This window comes from Lampetra planeri, chromosome 8, assembly GCF_965212315.1.
Source record: "Lampetra planeri chromosome 8, kcLamPlan1.2.h2, whole genome shotgun sequence".
Classification (NCBI taxonomy): Eukaryota; Metazoa; Chordata; class Hyperoartia; order Petromyzontiformes; family Petromyzontidae; genus Lampetra; species Lampetra planeri.
The window spans coordinates 11,029,230-11,053,145 of record NC_136114.1 but is presented as its reverse complement, the minus strand read 5'-3'; the positions used below and the strand labels follow the sequence as shown (position 1 = coordinate 11,053,145).

Below are 23,916 nucleotides of genomic sequence, written 5' to 3'. Positions count from 1 at the left end.
AGTTTAGAGGAAACTAAACCACACGATGACATCCACACACAATGGAGACATGCTAGGGCCGTCTGCACGCGCGATTCTCCAAACACGACTGGGCGTTAAGAAAATATGCCCCGCTGAAGCTGGTGCCAATGATGAGTAGCCAATGGCTTTCTGCCAGCAGAGCCTCATCTCCATGATCTCCTCTATTACACCGCATACCAAATGCACCCTTCTCCACTGTAGCAAGGACCATTTACAGATTGCCAAGGCAATAATAGCTGTTAAAGCTGCAGGATTAAGCTAAGGCAGTTCCTGGCACTTCCACAAGCCTTCAGTATACACTGAGGAATGTGACTTTTTCTCATATACATATAAAAATCTTACAGCCATTTGGCAATCCACTGATGGATGCAGGCCACGTCGTGTTAGTAAATAATAGTTGTTTGACCATACTTCACCATGCTGACCAGTGAAGGTTGGTGAAAGAAGTTGGGGGGGAGAGGGGACCCAGGATCATTACAACCTTGGGGAAATTTTTCGATTTAAAGCTTTCGTGACTGCAGGGATTCATCTTCTTGGTTCTTTCGGTAGTCACGTAGAAGGGAAATAATAAAATAATAAAATAAAAAAAATACACCATTTCGATTTGAAGGTTTCGTGACTGCAGGGATTCATCTTCTTGGTTCTTTCGGTAAAGTCACGTAGAAGGGAAATAATAAAATAATAAACATAAAACATCATTTCGATTTAAAGCTTTCATGACTGCAGGGATTCATCTTCTTGGTTCTTTCGGTAAAGTCACGTAGAAGGGAAATAATAAAATAATAAAAATACACTATTTGGATTTGAAGCTTTCGTGACTGCAGGGATTAATCTTCTTGGTTCTTTCGGTAAAGTCACGTAGAAGGGAAATAAAAAAATAATAAAAATATTATATCATATTATTTTATTATGTTTTATTTTTATTACTTTATTATTTCCCTTCTACGTGACTTTACCGAAAGAACCAAGAAGACGAACCTTGGGAAAGTGTTGCAAATTTGTGTCCATTTGGATCATTTGTTCACATCACTGGATTCATTGCAAGAGTTTTAATTTATTTACTTTTGATTAATTTCCAAAATAAAAATAAGGTAAAATTATCACAAGATATGTTATAACTTATACATGATTACGTTCCTCGAGATTCGTCTGACCATGTAAAGGCTGGCAGTGTTTTGCCAAATGCTGGCATGCTCCTCAACATCAGGATAAGTTCAGGCCAAAACGCAACAGTTATTTCTGTTACCATGTTACTCTTGGCACACTCACAAACGAGTTCATTTCAGTGGCTAACATTTGCCAAAAAATCTCCCAATCAAATCCAATCCACCTTGCTGAAATCACAATGTATACGGCCCAGACACTGGAGCACACTGCCATGCAGGGATGTCAAATATTTTTGGTGGCACAATATCGGCGTCAAAGTGTATATGTCGTTAAACATTCAATGCAGACACCACTTGACACATCTTGCCAAACTCCACTATATTATTTCCACGATTCTGACAACTGATGTCACGTTTGGACGCAACGTTCTTCTCAATGCTGGCACGGGGTCCATTTTAGTCTAGTGGCAACCGAAAGCATCTGCACTCAATCTATGGAGAGGCTCAGGGACACACCGGCTATACCATGTGCAGATATCCCATCACAGCTCTGAGGATCGAGGGCCACGTTGGACTGAAAGGAACGGTTCTCGTTGTGAGACACGCTGCAGAAACATCTCTAGAGGAAACTCCACTGCCAAGTTTCACTAATTAATATATCCGTGCAACATGGAATGGCCGTTGTTTGAGATGTCGATCCTGGAGCACAACATGTACCTGTACCAGCGCACACAACAGAACATTTTAAGCAATTAAATAAACAAGGTCCAAGACGACTGTCAGCTGACCAGCGGTGCATGTCCAGATTTTTCCATCAGCCCCACGCCACGCTCACTCACCGATGGCGTCTCCGGCTGGGACGTTGCACAGTTTCTCTGGCCGCACGACAATCTGTGTTCCAACCAGCCGAGCCAGCCCTTCCTCCATCAGTTTCTCCACCACGTGCTCAGCTATGAGCGGGTAGGGCCTTTGCTGCGGCATGGACAGAGCGTTGTCCGACGGCCGGTACACGCGCTGCACGGGGGTCAGTGCGCTGGGGTTCTCCTGCGAGCGAGCAACACACACAGACGTGAATACACCTCTTACACACAAAAGCATGTGCATGGCATGCACACAAACGCGTGTGCGTGTGAATGGTATGGTCGACGCCACTTACATTTAATTATAAAACCTATACTCAGCATGTATGGTATAAGCTGAATATAAGAACACCCTTTGAGAGTAAGGCCAGCTGTGCTTATATCAGACGTGTGATTATATCAGAATTTCCCTTTCCCCCCCTCCCTCAACTGTATGCATGTGTTGCTTCTAATCGAACAGTGATATTAGGTGTGCTTATATCCAGAATATATTCTATTTAAACTGCATAAAATGCAGAGCAATTTCAGGTCATCAAATGAAAGCACATATATTACAAAAGTGGGCCAACAAGGAATTGCATTTGCTTAATAAGCATACTCCTGATTGATGATTAAAACTATAAAACCATCTGAAAATCGAAAAATCAGTGTTTGTTTTCTTGATTCCACAAGATAACCTATGCAAATACATTAGTATATTTAACCTTTCACGATTAAATTAGCAAACTTAAAAAATGTGTAATCACATTTTAAAATCTATATTTAAGTAAGTGTACTCCCCAGATAAACCGCACTTGGACTATGCAGCACAGACACTTTTGTAATTGTTGCCAACGAGTATCAAAAAACACTGTAGAGGCGTTTGGAAATAGATTTCCAATTTCCGTAATGTCAAGAATCACACTTTGGCAAAAAGCATTGTTAAGAGAAAGGAGTTTCAGTATGTATTACTCAAACAGGCTTACTGTGACCTCGGCAAAAAAAAAACCTGCCGTTTGAAACAATCTAAAAAGGGTAAACATAACAGCACCATAACATTACTGTGCACTTTAACACAGCGTACCAACATTTTAAGATGGCTTTTATTACCTTCTACGTTGTATGTGAGTTTTGTAACAGCGTAATTCACGCAAGATTCAACAAACCAGGCTCACTTCAATAATAAGCAGAATGGGACCATTTCACAAACGAGATTTTCAATTAACGTTGTGCACATATTGCAAGGTCAAACAAAATTGCAAACAGTGGTAAAAGCTGCCTGTATTTCGCGTGCACGTTTCGTACAAGCTGAGAAGAACAATGAAACGCCAGACTTGGTGCCATTCTGCAAACTGCTAAGGGTTGTTTTAAATTAAGTCGCACAATAATTGTGATTGACGGAACATCATGTGGCATCACAATCGTCACCGAAACACATGTTTAAAAATGCACAGCCAGTAGTGCTGGCGTCGCCAGCGGAGCGTGGATTCGTCGTTTACATGAATGGGTAATTACGTGCAACTCACGAGATTCTAACAAATAGTTAACTTATGTAAAAATATCACTTCATATTCTATGGGTACAGTTCCAAGTATTCCATACCAAAGAGGAATCTATTGAAAATATTTTCACACAAGTAATATAGTTCGAGGTGCTATCTGCATAAAAAAACTAAATACATTGGCAAGGTAAAAAAATGTATAAACAGTTCTCAGCAGGCTGGCACATGGTACCGCGAAGAATCGCTCACTTTTGAGAATTTTGAAGGCTATGCAGGTGAGAACACTGACATTAAAAAGAATGTGAAAATCGTATGCTATGATATTACGTTGTCATATAGCTTCTTGGCAAGGTGGCGGATGTTTTTGTGGACCAGCTCTTGATTTCCTTCTTCACTCTTCACCCACTCCACACTTGAGGCTGCCAGCTAAAGAGAATACATCATCATTATCATTTCTAGCACCTCTCTTAAAGTGCTAGGGGAAGACTCAAACCAAAACAAAAACAACTCGTATGCTATGGATACGTAACTATGCTCTGTACCAAGGGCTGTCCAACATCAGTTTGACGCTTTGTTTATGAGAAAAGACTTTAAAATCATCCGAGTGCATCTTTACGGCAAGCTGGTACCCAAACTGTGACATCATTCCAATATGGGTTGGTATTGACGTCAATGCAGTGACAGCAGCCCACATAAAAGCAATTTCAAAGTACATTTTTTCGAATGAATGTAGTGTGTCCGACAGCTTAAAATCAACACGCTATGTGTGTACCAACGAGATAAGAGACGTTTGTTTTTTTAGCTTGCATCTTCCTTCAAGCTTTTAAAAACAAAAATATGAATTTAACCATTTGTTGTCATTAAAAATCAAAGGTGAAAAACTGAAGTAAATTAAATTCTGACGAGAGGACGTCTGCCAAGGCGATGGGAGTGATGAAGACGGCATCAACTGGGGAAGGCCTTCATCATCGGGCAGCGGATTTGGCTATGGCTGGTGATAATGACAAGGACACGCAGACAAGTAGCAGACTATGCTACCTCATCAAAGAGGTCACATGTGCGGTAGGGAGGCCCTCTCTCGGAGACGAAGCCTGCAAATGCCATGCTGTCCAGGAGTTTGGGAATGAAGTCGTTTTCCACGAGGCCTCGCTGTCCGAGAAATGCAGCCTGCACATCAAAAAGTCAGACGCAAATTATTTAAACATCACCAAGCTCAAAGGAACCCTAAAAGTACTCTTTGAACATTGTCAAACGTCCAAATTAATATCTAGCAATCAACCTGAAGATGACGTATTGCAAAATAACTAGGGCCCTCCCAAGTGCACAAAAAATGAACATGCCACTTTGCTGCTACACATTCGAAGGAAGTTATATTGTGTTCATGTTAACCAAAAGAGTGTGGGAGAACAAATCTATATTGTTCAATGAATGCCACATTATTCATAACCAGTACAAATGTCTTCACAATTCTGACACCAAACTGTTGAATAATGGTACGGTGAAAGCTATGGGAAAGGCGTTTTCACTATTAGGGCAAGGTTTAAGGCCCACCCCCCACTGTCACACTGGGACAGCCCATGGCATTTCCCTGTCTGGATTCCTGAGCACTCACTGCAAGTGCTTGAGATTTCCTGCCCTGACCTTCCTGCCCCAGACCTCTCACCGGCACCGGCCCACCTTGGCTAATAAATACCACAGGGGGAAAATTAATAGCAAACTCCTATTACTTTCACATTTTCACAAACCGCAGCGAGTGATATTCAGAAAGTAAAAGTATTATTTGGGGGTTTTTTTTTATTGAAACAAGCTTATCCTGTTTTCCTAACACTCCAATATGTTCAGCTGATTCAGTAGAAATTGTTGAAGGTTTAAATGCCAACCTCATGGCTCACATTACATCAATTAATCTATGACTCTCTTAACCTACACCATATCTGAAATGGTGTCCAGACATCTTTAAATCTTAATCTTCTTCCATTTATGGTATACAAAAGCAGTTTGTCTTTACCCAAGAGACCTTTTAAAAAAATGAGTTATTATCCTTGGCGGACTCCTCATCAATACAGCTTGGCACGCCGGCCCGAGTGATCTCTCTAAATATGCCTACAAAGCCATCTTATGGGACTCAGATGCAAACTTCACTAAATCCCCAGAAGAATTGAGGAATGTGTAGGGGAAAGGTTCCGAAGGAAACTCTAAACTTTTTACAACCAAGGCTCCCTGCTTCACTCAACTCAATTATCCTCATCATTCTCCAAATACCAGTTTAATTTTTTTTTCTGTATACAAAAAGATGTTCGTGCTATCCCTCCAGGCGCATGTTGCTGTTTTTTCCCACTTGCAATGACTGATCCATCAGCCGGGGGCCTCACTTCAACTCAACCACGAATAAATCTACCCACAAAACACGCAATTGACCTGTTTTTCTGTCTCGTGTTTTTTCACATAAGGCCTTCTTGACAGAAACACATTCCAGTTTATTTTAATCGATTAGGGAAATACTTTGTCATCTACTTCTAAAATAAATCTTTCATAAATTCTGACAGTTGGAAATAGAGAAAACAAATAATAATGTACTAAGAAAACAAATACACTAACAGATGTAAAAATGCTTCTGCTGATAATGAACTTCAGCAAAACAATGCATACATGTGATCACAAAAAAATATTAAATGAATACTACTTTTCCTTTAAAAACACCCCTAAAAGTTTAAACGAACATTTTTTTCCAAAGCATGAGCAAAACCCCATGATTATAGTTTTGTTGTATAAGACTAAAGAAGCCTAAACTCAATCACAGTGGAATCCGATCACAGTACTTTGAGGTTCAATCCCATGGAATAATAAACAACGGGAGGAGGTTTTCTGCACGGGCTGGCCAAGGAGCGTGCTTGTTGAGATGAGGTTCACTGCTAGGCGGGCGGGCAACCGGCAGGAATAGTGGCAGGGAGGGAGGGGAGGGAGAAGTGATGAGGGGAGGACCTTGTGGAACCGAATCACGGGCTCGGAGTGGATCCGGATTAGCTGCAGACACGAGCGGTAGCCTTGAAGGAGCTGAGCAAACAGCCGCAGCATCGCAGCACGCACCTCCTTGTCCTAAGTGTAAAGAGGTCAAAATCATTAAGAGAGATAAGATGGTGTTTTTTTCTACTTTGTCAAAAACTAAATTCCTGCCATCGAGTAATAGCTTCAATCTGGCAATGTTTTCAAAGTATAGTATAAGCCTCGGCTTCAAAGGTATCTTAATCTGCAGTGGAATGTCCAATGTTCCTATAAAAATGTAGCAGATCAATTTGAAACAGAAGTGCTTTCACTAAGCCCAAAGAAAACATTTTATTTTTGGATTTAAAACAGGAATATTAGACCTAAGTATAAAAAAAAACATGGAAGAAAAAAGTGAATGGAAATTATGGACTGGTTATTTGTCTCTGAGAAATGTGATCACTCGCCTGCATTTCAGGCTTGATGACGCTTGGGGAAGTTGGAGAAAAAGCCATGTCTGCCACCTCCAAGTCTGGGTAAAGAACCTTAAAAGGTAACAAATTCATAATAAAACAAATTAAGCACATTCGCTGCAATGTTATGACATCATTAACATTTAGCATTTCCTAAGAGCTACTTTATTGAGAGCACTAATGCAATTGGCAGCTGCATACCATTGAGAGGGAAGTCTGGATGTGCTGCAGATACGGTTCAGGCAGGGCCGAGACTTGCACACACTCGGGGATCATGACCGTCCCACCATCAAGGTCGGCAATAATGACGTCCAACTGTCAGGGTCAAAGTCCGCACGTTATACGTGCAGCACTGGTAAGCGGCCGAGCACGTGCATACTCATGTACGATTCACACACTTTAAAATTACATTAAAGATGCAGAACAAAAATGGCCTCGCTAAAAAGCGAGACCACACAAAACTGTGAACAGAAGAGGTGTGCCCAACATACCAGCTCCTGGAACTCGCTGCGGAAGGTGGAGTGCACGCCAATAATGAAGGGAGTTGGGGTGCTCAGGACCTCCAGAAGGCTTCCTGGCAGGATCGGGATGTACGTGTAGCTGCAATGTTCAAACAGGAAAAGCTGATCAGCACATATCACCTTTGGTGAATCATCTATTACCAAATTTGACGCTATTAATTGTTGTGGAACTGCGGTTATGAGCTCCGCTTTTTTAGACCAAGCATGCTCAGGGGCGGATAGTTAACAATTAATTGCATTCTCAGGTCTAAAAAACGGCCAGTAAAATGGTCATGTGGTGTGTATAAACACTATAATGAAACAACACAGGTTCCATTGAAAAGTTTGACATAGTGACCTTGTCCAACACAAAGTCACAAAAACTTCAAATCAAGATTGAGCATTCTGCTCGTAAGCTATGTTTTGCTTTTTAAATGCAACATTACAGATGGGTGCTGCAAGTTCCAAGGCTGAATGACAGTGACAATGTTTGTTCAAATTTAGAAAGTAAACACAGTACTAAACATGTCAACATGGTGTAGAATTGACGCTTTGATCAATAAGACCTTGGCCCTGGACAGATTGCATAACATCACATGGCAGATACAGAAAAGACACGTTGCTAAATAGTAAGCGCAATTTATATCGCTGACATTATAGAAGAATGTTAAGCACCTTTTCGCAGTCAGCCAAACATCCTGTTTATGTTCAAGTAGTTAAAGGTCCACATTCTCAGGCCCACTGAGGTCTGATGAATTGCCATGGATGCAGCAAGCGTATTGTCACATGATGTGCATTACCCAATTTAACTACGACAGCTAACTGCTACTAAACACCAATAACAGCTGCGTAATACACACTCATAAACATATATTTGTTAAACATGAATATGAAGGGGTTATAATGTTTCATGTCACTCTGAACATTTGAACATTAGTGAATTACATAACTAAATAAATGTACCATTAGGTGTAGTTTAATTTTAACTTAAGTCAACTACACCAATTGAAAGTGTTTAACATTATGGTGGCCGCTATTAACTGAATTACACTCCACTTAAATTAGAGGCAGGTAACTCAATTAAGTTTGTAAAGCAAAATTTTGTGCATGGACGCCCGATTTATATGATCGCCGGGCATTTAAAATTAACAAATAGCTAAAATGTCGATAGTTGTACAAGCCAACATACCATCTAGATGCAGCATGTATAAAATAATGTGGTAGAGTTTGAATTTTACTCTGGATTAATTGTACTTATTTACGGTTAGAAATGTCAAACTTATTTTGGCAGAAGTTTAACATTGGCAAGTCAAGGCTTGGCACACGTATTTTAATATAAACCAAGCGATATACATTACAACGAATGATTACATGTCCAAGTTTAGAAATTACAAACCCTATTCAATTTTTTTTAAATACTTCGTTATAAAAACAAAATAATGTATTTTTATTCAACCTCGATGTTTGTTTTGTTAAAAAAAAATCACAAACATGCATGAAGACCCATACAAACACCAAAAAATGCGCATGCACAAATTCATCATGAGCACTTGAACTCAATACCACTGGTATGTGTGTGCAAACAATGGTTTCATGCATCCTGTCTTCAATAACAGCGGAATCTACTTATTATGAACTCTGGTTTGTTTTTTTATCTCGTCTAAATTACCCATTTTGCTTATGGCGTAGAAGAAGGTGCCGTTAAGGCACGTAACCATGGTGGCTCAACCTGTTTAGTGTCAACTCTGTTTATAGCACGCATTTTTGAGATCCCTGGGGATAAAGTGAGGCGGGTCCTCGCTGAAACACACCGCTAGCTGAAGCATGTTAAGTCCTTGTTACAGAAATGAGCTAACTACTGGAATTTAAAAACATGCAGTGCATTATTTACATACGGTAAAATAAACAACAATGTTACAGGTTACGTTGATTTGTTGAAGGTGATCTTCACATTCAAATTAATTATAATTGGCTAAAAGGACTTTTCTTCTGGTAAACACACACCTGACTGTTTACCTCTGAGTTATACAAGTTATAAAAAAATAACATTTACAATTGTGAGTCTGTGATTAACGTACATACAGCCACATAAGGCTTCTTTTGTCAGTGCTTGAATGACTACATGAAGTGTCACTGTTAACCAGAGGCTCAGCACAATAGTACATGACATTCATTAGTCTCTTCCAGAATCTGATTAAAAGTATACATGTGATCTGGGGAAAACATTTTCTCAACCCAACTTGCAAAAGAATGAAACAGCTCCACCGAGATTGCATCAAGCACCAAAAATGCACGTTTGAGTCACACAAGGAGACGCGTTTTCGCAAAAAGCAAATTCACAGCGGCATACGAAGATGTTTTCCAAAATTTGGATGGGAGAATGTTTCTATAAAAAGAGATGGAGAATGTATGAACTGTCTCAGATTGTCACATTCATTAAGTTCTTCAATAATTGGTAGTTACTTTCCATTGTTTGTTATAATCACTGTTGGCAAATCCAAGATGACTAATATATTCTCCATGTATAAATCAACCTTTGCTTTATCATCTGCACGTTTGTCTACGTACGGTGCGAATCAAGTTCATCGTACATACTTCAAGTGCACGTCATTTCTCATATCACCATTTGGGCTTCTCCATTTACATTTTCTAGACTCCTTTTTAAAAATGTGTTCATAATCTTCATCTCACTGCTCTCTGTAAACTCTAATGGATGTTCTCTTCTCTTACCATCGCAGTGAAGTCTCCAACTAGAATGGTATCGTATGTTTTACATTCATTTAGAAGTTTGCTAATCTATTCATACATTGTCTACTTCCACCTCTTCTCTGCATGTAGTTGAGGCATACATTTTAATTCACTTTAACCTGTAGCAGTTTGAGAGAATTACTATTAACTGGGCAAACATTTCAAAAGTACTTTTGAATCCTAAAAGTCCACGTTTGATTCCCAGAGAAACTAAGAATTCCATTCTACCGCTACGATCGAAAATGTTGGCACTATTTAACTACGTGAAGTTCTCCGCTTCTTGCCTCACCTTACCCGGGGGGGGGGGGGGGGGTCCAACTATGCCCCAACGTATTCCTCCCAGTTCTGTTTCCAGTTCCAATTAAACCCACTTTTGTAACCTGCACAATATGAACCCACCTGTATTTGAGTGGGAAGGTGAGGGCCACGAGCGCACGGCATGCCTCGGTCAGTCGCTGGTAACTGCTGGAGTGAAATAGAATCTTGTGTTCCGTGAGCACAGCACAAAACAGGTGCAGCACGTTGTTGATCCCTGTTGTGGGGATAAAGAATAAGCAAAGAAAGAAAAAAACAGAGGGAAAAACAATTAACGTCACTCCATAACAGCATGTGACACTTCTTCCAAAAAGACAAATTTCGTGGTACTTTTGTTTGAAGCCAAGTCTAAAAAGGATAATGAGGTTATATAGGACCGTGAAAACAGGTTGAAATTATCATCAGACCCGCGATATTTCTTTTAGCATCTGCCTGTGTTTGCACAATGCCACAGTGACTAGTTTGTTCAATACAATTGTTTTAATGAAGCTGTTACATGCATGTTTATTGGCGAGATGAAGATAAAGTGCTTTAATTATTGCACCCACGCATGTTTAATAGCCCAGAGCTCCAGCCATAGTAGAGACAGTGCTTTCATTATTGCACACATGACAATGATGGCACGAAACTAAACTATGCACAGCTTAGCTTGGCTTGAATTCTACTGTTTGTAAGCGAAACAAAATAACCTCCGCTTGCAATATTAATGAAATTATACTGTAATTAAATGATAATCAATAGAATAAAAAAAGTACCACTGAGTTAAAACAACACAAAACACACCCCCAATGAAATCAGGTCTTTCAATGGAAAATTTCAAGTATTGTAGTTGAAACCGACGATGCACGATACCATTTTAATTAAAAAAACAGCGATTTTGATGTTAACGTTGTGAGTAAAATCTTGGCTTAAAGCTTTTGTGCCTGCAGGAATTCATACGAAGAAAATAACAAAAAACACCGTTTCGATCGCAATGGAAGTGGTCTCTCATCAGGAAAAGGGGGTTAGCTTCTCAAGGCAAACTATTCATAAAGGTTTGAAATGGGCGTAGCCCAAATGTCAGCAGCATAGGCGGGGCAGCTGATCATTATTTTAATGCGGCTGGCTCACATGAAATTGATTTCTCTAAGACGGTGGTACTTTGCAAGCCTACTGGCTATCAACAAAGATTCAGGTCATGAAGTCATCCATATATACAGACACAATTTCAACCGAGAGGATGGTTATGAACTCGGCAATCATTGGAAAGTCATCAACCACTTTTGGTCATGACTTGATTTGTGTTTTCTTGTCAACCTCCACCGTCAGCAGTGTGGGTTGTGTGGAGCAAGGTGCAATGATCGCTCGTCGTGGAGGCCGCTCACCGATCTTACATGAACATTTCTAAATCTTACCTGGCAGCCCTTCAATTGGTGGAAAACCCACCACAGTCTCGGTCGCCACCCACCACTTACATTAACATCAGCTAACCCGCCCATGTTGCTGACATTTGGGCTATGCCCATTTCAAACCTTAATAAACAGTTTGCCTTTAGACTAGAGGCCGACTGAAATTCGGTTTCGGTTTCGGTGCCGAAAGTTGGCAAATGGCCACTTTGGGCATACTCTCGGTTTCGGCCGAAAGTAAATTTTTTACTTTCGGTCTGGTTTCGGTTTCGGCCGAAACTGACATTGACTTTCGGTCGTCATTCGTCAACCGAAGATATATTTGACGAATAAAAACGCTCGTGCTAGGTCTATCACTCTGCCTATCCGCCGGTCAGTCGGCGCTAGGCAATCCTATGCGATAGGCTGCAAACACACACAAGTCAGCAGCAGCAGCTTGGGAGCGAGGTTACAGCCACAACCACGGTCTGCTAATGTAGATACGACCGATCAACAGACGGCAGCCTGTCTGGCTGAATGCGGGAAAAACTGTTGTTTCTTAACTACAACATTAGTTTGTTTGGATATAATTACTAAGTAAGCAACACCTAAAGATTTGATATTTAGCGACTCTTACTGCAGGCTCTGAATGATTAGTGCTAGATTTATTTTTAATTAAAGTAGCATTGCATCATGACATGTTTCATAAATCTTGTGTTCGGTAACTTCGGTTATATACCTTTCTGTTTCGGTCTTGGTCGAAAGTGTAGTTAAACTTTCGGCTTCAGTTTCGGCCAAAAGTGTAGTTAAACTTTCGGTTTCGGCAGAGAGTCAATTTTTTACTTTCGGTCTGGTTTCAGTTTCGGCCGAAACTAGACATTCAGTTTCAGTCAGCCTCTAACTTTAGACGCCAACCCCCTTCTCCTGATAACCGCTTGCGTTGCGATCGAAACGTTGTAGTTTTTTGTTATTTTCTTTGAACCTATCTACGTGACTTTACCGAAAGACCCAAAGAATATAAATTGTGAGTCAAGTGATTATGCCTTTGGCCCACAAGCAGAGCGTTATTTTTTTCAATAGATTACGTGTGTGGGATTGGCCCGGCGCTAAGGAAAAGAAGTTAACATTGGCGAGTGTGGTCTTGCAAAAAAATACTACAAGGTACCCGAGGCTTAAAGGCGCCTACTCTTGGCATTCAAACATAAAATACTCAAATGCATCACAATTTGAAGAAACCGCAAATCTTCCAGAAAGTCAGATAAATGAAAAGCAATATATTTTGAACAATCCTGCTCGTAAAAAGTTATTGATTTGAATAACTATTATGCTTACACAATTAAAGTCAAATTAAATCCAGTAAAACATCACCGTTTGAATTTTTACAGTCACTTAAAATGTAGAATTAAACACTTAGTTTACCACCGGTATAAACCAAGCTTATGAAATACCATGGAAAACACCTCCAGTCAAAAAATAATATTGCTTTGGAAAACCTAGGATCGTTGGCACCAAAAAGGGGTCCCGCAGGGACACTCACGTTGGGAACACCACACCGTTATAGAAGTCTCAACACTATGACCTTTCTCCACAGCCTGCCGTACGCGTACCGTCTGCCATTGAGCCAAAGACCTGACGCATGTTTTTAAAACCGGGACTTCCTGCGCGATTGTGCCGCACTGTTTGGTTACGATATCCTGCCTTGGGTATTTACATCAAACGGTTGGTAAACAGGAAGTGACATTCTGCACGAGGAAGCCCGCTTCCTCCAGCCCAGACCGCAAACGGCTCCTGCTTACGAATCAGACGCTCTCCAGCAGAGATAGTGTTACCGGCGAGACGGTGCGTACGTGCCGAAAGGCCTACATCCACATATTACCTTACAAAAATATGTCCATCAGTATTTAATCTGGAGGCCACAGCATCTGCTTTGCGTAATTTTCGGATTTTTTTCTCTCTTTTTTTATGAGTAATGCTATGAAGCCATCATCACCTACTCATACAGGCCACAAGCCACAAATTGCTATGTCCATGCTTTTCTTCTTAGCATTTTACTCTCGCAAAAATTACAATGGTTACTATGATCACCAGTATAAAAATATTTCACAGAATGAAAGCCAAAGGCATCCAATCATAAGGAATTTTGGCTCTACTAAAATGGTCATATGGCAACATGAAATCAAATTGCCGAGCTCTGGATTTATGCCTGCAAGTTTTAGCTCTGCTGTGAAATAATAACAGATGGCATTGTTTTTACTACTGGCATCATTTTAAAAGTTTCACTCGTACAGTTTCAACTTGCTTAAAACTTCCAACGCAATACAGTGCACAGATATTATTTGAGCAGCTTATTTATTTTATCGAGCTAATTTTGTTCCGAAGCATATAAAATAACACTTTAGTTTTACAACAAAATATTAACAGCAACTCATTCCTGTGGCAAACTTCACAGATGCCAAAAAATAACCAGATAGTGTCAATGCATTTCTATGTGAATTCACACCTATCAATGTGCCAAAGGAAAATACCTTGCACTCACTCTAAAATCCACGGCTGGCTCACAACTATAAATGAAAATTCATTTATTTAAACTACGAACCAAAGTTTACTTGTTTTTACTGTGTGTGCCCCTTTTATTTTTTACACATTTCCTGTCAATGTCATATAATTTGCACTTGACAATAGCAATGGCTTACACAAGTGAAGGGCATCCAACAAGCATGTTGACATGCCTGGAGGATTGTCAATTTGATGGGAGGGTTTAAACTAATGATTGTGGGCCCCAAGAGAAGTACTGTAGACACTATCTTCAACATCCCACAACCACCCCATTGCACTCGAGCTAAAGGCATCTCATGCAGAAATGACTCAATCTGGCCAAGTAATGCACATTCAAAAATGCAGTATAATAACAAATGTGGTTTTGATATGTTTACCATAAAAATAAACCCACCATTGAGGTCAGCACTGAATTCACTATGAACTCTGTTTTACCCTGAAATTTCTGACTCATCATACTATTACATATAAATCGCGTAATGTCAGTGGAACAGGCATGCCGAAACAAACAAAACAAACATTACGCTCTCAACTGAAATCCAGTTGTACTTTCTGTTATATATTTTACAAGAGGGCACTTGTGAAGGGTGTCCTGAAATCACACCCACAATACAGCTTATAGCAATGACTGTCTCACCACAAGGAAGCCGAGGGAGTCCAATAGCTGAGATAAATTATTTCGTCCAGCAAGAACCAATTCAAGAGGCCCTGGAAGGACAGCCACAGATCTTCAGGCCTATTCCATTGCCTGGGAAGCTTGATATTTGCAAAAGCGAGGAAGGGAATCGAAGCACACGCGGCTTGGCCACTGCCAAGGAAAGTTATTAGTATGGAAAGAGCGCAAGGAGGCCGTAATTTTTACTCAAATTGTCTTAATGGTGACATTAATATTTGAAAGGATGTGATTAAGAGGTGAACTAGTGTTTTTAGTTTAAAATATTGCGGTGAGGTTGTGTCCCCCTATCACGAATATGTATTAATAGCATAAGGCAACGATTGATTAAGAAATGCACGAAAGACAATCACGGAACATTAGTCAACATGTGTGCTCAAGTGTATGAAATAATTCTCATTCGCCCCAAATTCTGATGCTTACTTGTAAACATATAACACGTGGAAATGTGGATAACCATTTTAATTAAATATTATTCTGGAGGTCCCATATATAAAAACAGTCATAGTAATAGACAACTTTAAATTCTCAAAAAGAAAGCCTAAAAGTTTAAGCGTGTAAGTTTTTGTGAACAAAATATGTTCATTAGAAAATCAGTTTTGCTTCTATACGAAGTCAATTTATCTTCTCATTCCAGCAGGTTTTGTTTAAGTTTTGACTGCACTAGGAGGTAAAATAACATAGTTTTTGATGTACGCATGTTACATCCAAGGCTTTCTCTAGTTATGTTTGCACTTAAAGCACTACAATGATTTTATAGAAAAAGATGGAGAACATGACACAATTTATCTTCACAGCAATATGATGTGGTCTAGAGATAAAGAAAAATCATGGCCCACCCACCAGCCAACCGTGATAATCAGAGGTGCGGGGGAAGGACAACAAACTAAACACAAAAGGCAGTTCTAAAAACAATTTCAGTCTAGATTAAAAAATGCATAGCTCCAATGGCTTCCTAATATCTGAAGGAAGAACATTCCAAAGGACCGCAGAAGCACATCTGAAAGTGTGTGATGCAGTGACTGTCTTTGTTCGATGCCTAACCAAAAGCCATTTAAAGGATGACAAGATGTCTTGTAATGTGCATTTTCATGTCGACACTGACATTGCAAAAAGAGAGTGAATAATAAATAGAAGTGAAGTAAAACAAGAAGACAGTCACATTAAAAGAAGCTTTCAAAACATGTAGTGGAGAAATAAAGGAAATAAATATAGGGAGGGATTCAATTATCAATCTCAGATTTGCCGAGTCATTTTAAGAAACAATGTAAATTTATATAAAAACGTACACATTTAAATCATCTACTCTTACGTGTGATTAAATGCAATTTTCATTAGCCGCGAAATCATTACAAATTGATTAACTGATGCATCATTCGACCTCGAGTGTGGTCTTTTGGTTCTCGCCAATGAAGAAAACACGCATTCATATTTCATACGTAAATGCATGTCTTCCGTTCTATGGGTGGAACCAATGCAACTTCAGCGTACAGGAATGAAGTGAGGCGCTCACATCTGTTGCATTGGTTAGGGTTAGAAGCTCTCAGCGGTTGCTGAATGTGTGTTTGGATGACAGTGATGGTGAGAAGAGCAGACCTGGTAGACATCAGAACTAATCTCAACCTATTATCCAAATCATTGATATTTTAGTTGAACGGTACAGCACTGCAAATTTGCATTCAACAAATAAAATCCTTTTTTTAAGGAATACACATCTTGGAAGGAATATCTTGGTAAAAAAAAAATTCTACGTTTACACATGACTACATTCAACAAGAATTGGCCTGTAGTAACATTTAGCCCTGCCACAATTTCTGCGGGGTTAACATGCACATCGATTATAATCTGCACAACATAGCTTGGCTCACGGGAGCTATGAGGAACACTTCCACCAAACCATTGTCTCACCACGCCAAGCATTTCCTCTGCTCAGACAAAAAATGCCATTCTATGATAAATATTATATAACCAAGAGACAAGTGGGTCAGTGCGGGGTAAACGCGTTGGGGCAGGACGGAGACTGGAATAAAGTTACATCCCGAGAGGAGAATTTTTTTTATGTTATCAGATTCTTCTCTTTTAACTGATGAACATGTCACCATACTTCCGAGAGAGAGAGAAAAAACATCGCCCACAGTGACGCGGTATTTACGTTAACTCTTCTTCATTGTCTGGCAATATGCTCCCCACACATACAAAATCAATCGCTTTGAATTAACATGGCACAGTCGATCAGTGAGTCGGGTCTGTTATGAGCACACCTGTCAATACCAGACATTCAACTTCAGTATTTTCCTCACCAGTGGCAAATGTGATGTGTAAAAATAGTGCATGCACTGTTGATGCAACAGTTTTCGAGACATCAAGGGGCCATAATCCATAGCCAAGCGAACATAACAGTGGATACCAAGAAGAGGCAGCAAACCGTTGTTTGATCAACTTCCGGCTTTTAGCAAGCTGCTTCTGCTGAACAAACATATCCAGCTTTCACATGCTTCATACAATTGTTCAGTCAGCCCTATTTTATAAACATGCACTTAAATTATCCCTTTTATGGGAATGCATATATCATTGCCTGTTTACCCACTTGCCAGATTTCCACGAGTTAAGTTTAATGCATGCCATAAATCCATGTTCACACCGCACCAATTTAGCTATAACTTACAGACTTTCTTACATGCCGCATGGGAAAGCTCGTTAAATGTTATCACATTTTTAATAGGACTCGATTTTCAGTTATCCCCCCCATCACTCTGAAAACAGCAATGTGCCACTGTGATATCAAGTAATTTTTATTTCCCAAGTTTTTAGCAAGGTTAAGAAAACTTTCCAGCCACCAAATGACTCCCCGTGATGTTTATAAGACTTGCCAGTACACCAGAGCGACACTGCTCCATCCTGCTGTCTATCAGGCTGTTTTTAAAGAAAACGTTTATGTCTTTGAAACCCACATTTTTGACTTCTGGATGGAGAATCATGAAACCTACAAAACAAGTGCCTTTACAATGACAAACAGTTCATACTTAGTATTATAATAGAAGCCATTCCAATAGCAGCCTACAATGTATTGCCTTCGTATGTATGTTTAACTTATTTCGAAACGTACACAGCCAACCGTGATTCTTGGATGTGAGGGTAATGTATAAAATAAATATTTTATATATTAATATAATTTCATAAAAAAGAGTAATATGTGCATCATCATTGATTATGAATTTACGTACAATTTACAGGCATGCTTGTTTAAGAATGATTACATTTAAGGCCCACTGTCAATCCACGTATGGATTAAGGCATCCCCACACTATCAGTAACTGTTGAGGGGTTTTGACCATACTGATCAGTGTGGGTTGGTAAAGGTGAGGAGGGGGGGGGTAGGGGACAGAACTGATTCAGATATTACACAACACTTATGTTTGCCATGGTGAGGAATCACATTCGGGTTGCTGGAATCATAATCCAGTGAGTGTACATGCTTTGTTACAACCATTGCCCCACTACTCCACACATTTATTTAATCGAAAACATCTAAAAGTCGAAGTGTTTTCCTCTTCATCTCCTGCTTACAACCCGCAGGCAATGGTGGAAATTCTGCATTCCTATAGCATAAGACAACCACCAAATTGCTTGCTTGCTCTAACCACTGCACCACCCAGCAGGAATATACACAGCGCACGTGATTTTAATTCAACGTGATACATGCCGTCAATGCACGCTACCCAGAAGGCTTGATTGAAGATTGTTATTGTTATTTCATACCAACTGATCACATTGCAAGGATATGAAAGTGAACGAGCAATAAAATGTACAAATGTTTCATTGCTATTTTATAGTCGTCCAAAAAATAAATGCTTCCATTGCACGCGGTGTAGAAAATGCAGTATCTCAAATACTTTCTACGGCAACAATATAAAGAGTGTGAAAAGTGTTTTCACTTTCAAACCACTTTCATCATAAACATCTTTATCGCCCGCAGACAACTGTGTTATTCTAGGTATCATCATCCCCAGGTTGTTAAACGTTCCAAAAATGTTCCACTGTTGTGCCGAGGGAATATCCTAACGCACAAAAAAAAACACGCGCACTTGGGGAAGAGAAAAAAAAAGAGAGCGCCCCCCTCCGCGTGAGCTCGCGCAAAGCCGGTGTGGCGCCTCCACGCGTCCCGAAAACAGCCACGCGATTTTTGGCACGCGGAGCTTCCGGCGTGCGCAGGGAGGCCCCCTCCGCTCACTCTCCGCACAGAGCGAGCTCAGCCCAACCTCGGGAGAGGTGGGGGGGCTCCAAAAGGGGGATCCCGTTTTCACTCCTGCTTGCTTTTCACACACTGGTGGATTTAGTCGACACCGTGACCAGACAGGGATGTAGTCGGGGTGGGGAGAGGGAGTCGGCCTTCATCCAGCAGTGGATTGATAAAAGGGTGTTAAGCTAGTTAGCGAAGATAGGAGTATTCTTTGGGTCTTTCGGTAAAGTCACGTATAAAAAAAATATTAACAAAAAACTACGACGTTTCGATCGCAACACAAGCAATCGTCATCAGGAGTAAAAAAAATGATGACGATTGCGATCGAAACGTCGTAGTTTTTGATAAAAAATTTTGTTCTACGTGGCTTTACCGAAAGAACCAAGGAATATGAATTCCTGCAGTAACGAAAGCTTTAAGTCAGGAGAAGAGTAATTAAGACAATCATGTGTTTGTGTGTGTGTTTTGGGGGTGGAGCAGAGACGCAAGGGGGAGTGCGGTAGTGTAGCGGTTAGCGCGCTGCGCTACGAACTACGGCAACCCGTGATCGATTCCCGCTCACGGCCAACACTGGTGACGATTATCTGAACCGGTCCTGGGCCTCAGCGAGGTCGACTCAGCCTCAAATGAGTACCTGGTGTGATGTTTAAACATTACCACTGGGGAGACAAAGGTGGCCAGGCGTGGTGTTGGCCACCCACCCTCTTGTGTGCCGTGCTCGTGAACAGCACTTGCCCCAACAGTCCGTTACAGGCTATACGGGGGATCTTTGTTTGCAGAGATGCAGTGTTTGGGACACTATGCTATAAACCTGGTGATAGGAGTTTGATTCCAGGCCATGGCTAATATCTGTGGTACATGATATCTGAGCCGTCCTGCAAAACCACCCTCTTTATCACTGACCCGCGAAGTGAAGTATGGCCTATTTTAACATCGGACATCGTGTGATAAGGCTTTCTCTCCAGCAGAGGATTGACGACCTGAAGAAAATGTGTGTTGTGTTAAATGTGAATCATTGTAAAGTGCTATGCTTCAATTACAATTCTCATTGTACCTATCGACATTATACTCATAATTTAACTGTGTTAATAATAGGGCTCAAAAAAGAATTGGGGAAACCCATTCTAACGCTTTAAGAAATATGTGCGTTACGGTAAACACTTTACTAATCGGTGGCAAAAAGGTTATTTTTGTTTTAAACAGCTCAGGTGTATATAAAGCTGCTACTCACAACTGTCAAGGAATACGGCAGCCTGTGGTTTAAGGACTGACTTAAGCAATACTCTGAGACGTTAGGTCATTACCGGTTGTAGAAATAAGCCTAGAATGTTTTCCATAGCAAAGCTCAGTCAAGACCTGAGTCACCAAAATTGATCATGGCACGTTTTAAACCATCGTATTCAATGAGCCTGATTAGAATCACATGCATCCACCCAAGTGTTGTGAAACACGGGCGAAAGCATCCGAGCCTCTTGTGAAAAGGGCTGCAGAGTTTACCGAGAATGATGTCCCTGACATATGGATGCCTGGCTGTCACCACGTCTTATCCTTGGAGGATAGTGACAATGAACATTTGTATGCCTTTTGTTCAATTCTGCCGGCCCACACACATTCCTATTCAAGTTAAAATTATCTTCAAAGCTAAGCTACTGGAAGATTAATGATTCTACATATAATGCATTCTAATATGTCCAATAGTTAACAATTAAATGTCCCACAGTTGATTCAAAGAATTCTTCCAGACATTCGAAAAAAAAGTGTACACCTCACCCTTCCTTTATTTTGTTTTACTCAATGAGAAATGTGTCAAGAATTAATTTAGAGAACATATTAATACCCACAATTATATACAGTGGATTGGTTCAGTGGTGGATTGATCAAGGCTGATAATACTGTAGAAATAATAATACATATAACACATATTTTATCATTTTATTATTCCAATTGTGTTGTCGCTAATATATCATGAAATTATGATATTCGCAGCTCGCAGAGCACCACCCCGTGTCAGAGAACAGCCCTGGAAAATGGCACCACAGTACTGCTGAAGACACGTCAAAAGATCCCTTTAGCCACAAAAGGGGCACAGCTTTAATATCCTGGGAAAGACAGCTCATCGCATGTCAACCAAACTATAATTTAGAAGTCTCAATAGTAGAATAAATCAAATTAAGGGGAAAAGTTTCATTGATAGGTTATTTTTTTGTGCAGACGTTGGTGAATGGACAGAGATCACCAACTCCATACGTTGAGAACCTGGTTTAATCCCAAGCAGCAATCTGTAGAGAGCTGCATTCGTGCTCTGAACCCTATGCCACCCGGCCACAACGACCCCATCTCAGCACAATTCGCTGTTAATCATTCTGTGCTTTAACACGAAAAATCGAATTTACTGTCTTTGTATACACGTTTGTGTTTCTGTCTAGTTCAGATAGAAATATAAGCATACACAATTCGGTACACAGGTATAAATGGGAGACAACAACCATACACACATTTGGTATATAGACATTAGCTATCCATAATACAGGTTTGTTGATATTGGTTATGAAAGAGACGTGTTAAACTACATTTGGTATATTAGTTAGCTATCCAAAAAAGCATGCTCACTTAAACCGAGAGATGCACACCCACATTATGAACATATGCTTACGATGAAACTGTAAGGGTACGCGCGATAGTGATGAGCCTTACCAAGTTGCCTGAACAGCAAGATGACACTGGATGCGGTGACAGGAATCTCATTGTTCAGGGCTGGTTGAATCACCTGCCTGTCCCCAGCACCGAGCGAAAACACCTTCTGTTAACAGACCAAAAATGAAGACGTTCGTTATTTTGAACTTTTAACCTCCACTGATTTCCCAAATATGTTTTGGACTAACGAAGGAAGGAAAAAAAACCACAGGAATTAGAACATTTGTGTTTAGGCCAAATGTGAGTAGTAAATGTACTCATGTCCTACTCATGATAAATATTTCCTAAACAAAGTACAACTGAGAACATTTTTTCTCAATAGTGAATGCCAAGAACATTTGTTTAGTATTGCTAGCATTCATCAACAGTTAGTAGCCATTGCTTGCTAATAAATCAAATAGTACAATTATTTCTCTAATTTCAAATGTTTACTGTGCCTCAAAAGCAACATTATGCATTGGACAATACTGTTAGATAAGTCAGTCCCATGTCAAAAGTGAGCCTTTGGTGGTGCTTATCTCCTGTTTACAGCACTGACCCAGTGGATACAATTCCATATTCCTATGGCCGGGTGAGTACATCCACAGGACAAACACTCTTTATAGAGGCAGACTGAAAACCAATGTTGTAGCGAATGAAACGACCGCTGTTTTTTTCCTGATCCACCCTACTTTAAAGTCCATATCCATATCATTATGTAATTAAAAGTACGTGTGAAAATATATGGTAATATTCATACCCCATATTCCACATTATCTCCTTCTGGCTGCTCGGAAACAATGAGAGAGAAAAAGAAAGAATTAGTAAAAGAAAAAGTTTACAAGCAATAGGAGCTGTTAAAAATTCGAATAAAAAAGGACTGTAAAATAAATAAAAAGCAGTTGAATACTTCATCCACTAGGAAAAGTGGTGGGGGGCGGGGGGTAAGGATTGCACACATAAAACTGAATAAACCTCGCATATCACCTGCAGATGGTGACGACGATAATGATAATTATGGTAGTGATGGCCGTGATGGTGAGGAGCAAGACTTAAACACGTAGACACTCAATATATTTTATTCTGTGGAACCAATTCTAAATGTTCCAATGCAAATATGTCTTGGAATAACCGCCCCCGTTATCGAAGCCTATTTAATTGTTCTATTTGACACAGTGCAAAGAAATGAAAAAAACCAAACACGTCCTTTGGAAAAAAAAATCACAAAATATGATGCCGAAGAGAATGGAAAGTTTACCTCAATTCCTGTCTGCTAAGTGCAAAAAGCAAATATAATGGCCAAATACAGGCAACCGCCACACCAGGCTCCAAAAACAGCTTTGTTTATGGACTGCTCGTCGAAAAACATTAACACTCTCATGATGACTTATACGGCTAATTCAACACTTGGGACGAAACGCACACTTGGGTGTGTGCTATTAAGACTTGCGGCACAACTGACACGTGAATCGGCACTGCGATTGTACTCGTGTCTTTCTAAATCAATTGCATGTTGAGCACAAGCTTTTCGGACACGATTGATTAAAATTACTCAATCGTGCCTGAAAAGCTAACCTTTTGCTTTATTAATGTCCTTTAAAACAAGAATGGCCACAGAGGAGCAGAAAGAGTACATCTGGCAGTAACCGTGTATGGCTTAATCGCAAGTGGTATTTATCCAGCACTAAAAAGCTGGAATCAGCCACTGGTCTCCGCTAATCAAATAAGACAGACTCGCACAAAACAAACAGAAGCAGACGTGCACAGGGGCAAATGGTTGGGCAAATGGTTCTGTCGGCAGACTTAAGCATTACCTAGTCTCTTGGTAATATTGACCTGGCACAAATAAAATAAGTTATTTCTTGTTACTCTCAACAACAGTGTTGGCATTGACAGTCACTGTATGTGCCCACTCTCTCAATCAA

The 23,916-nt window shown here is 40.2% G+C and overlaps 1 protein-coding gene across 10 annotated transcripts in view; it reads right to left on the bottom strand.

Annotated features, from left to right (window-relative positions):
• Positions 1–23,916, bottom strand: part of LOC144720325 (myotubularin-related protein 5-like) — a 96,799-nt gene that overhangs the window by 34,595 nt on the left and 38,288 nt on the right. For 5 of the 10 annotated variants that reach the window (XM_078596995.1, XM_078597000.1, XM_078597001.1 and 2 more), the window contains exons 6-15: positions 22,752–22,778; positions 22,013–22,118; positions 10,570–10,702; positions 7,414–7,522; positions 7,124–7,237; positions 6,917–6,994; positions 6,450–6,563; positions 4,506–4,634; positions 3,795–3,893; positions 1,967–2,171 (exon numbers count right to left, since the gene is read on the bottom strand). In XM_078596995.1, the coding sequence (XP_078453121.1) occupies positions 1,967–2,171; positions 3,795–3,893; positions 4,506–4,634; positions 6,450–6,563; positions 6,917–6,994; positions 7,124–7,237; positions 7,414–7,522; positions 10,570–10,702; positions 22,013–22,118; positions 22,752–22,778 (1,114 nt within the window). The remainder of the gene's footprint in view (positions 1–1,966; positions 2,172–3,794; positions 3,894–4,505; positions 4,635–6,449; positions 6,564–6,916; positions 6,995–7,123; positions 7,238–7,413; positions 7,523–10,569; positions 10,703–22,012; positions 22,119–22,751; positions 22,779–23,916) is intronic. The other 5 variants (XM_078596998.1, XM_078597004.1, XM_078597005.1 and 2 more) reach the window with 1 other exon arrangement.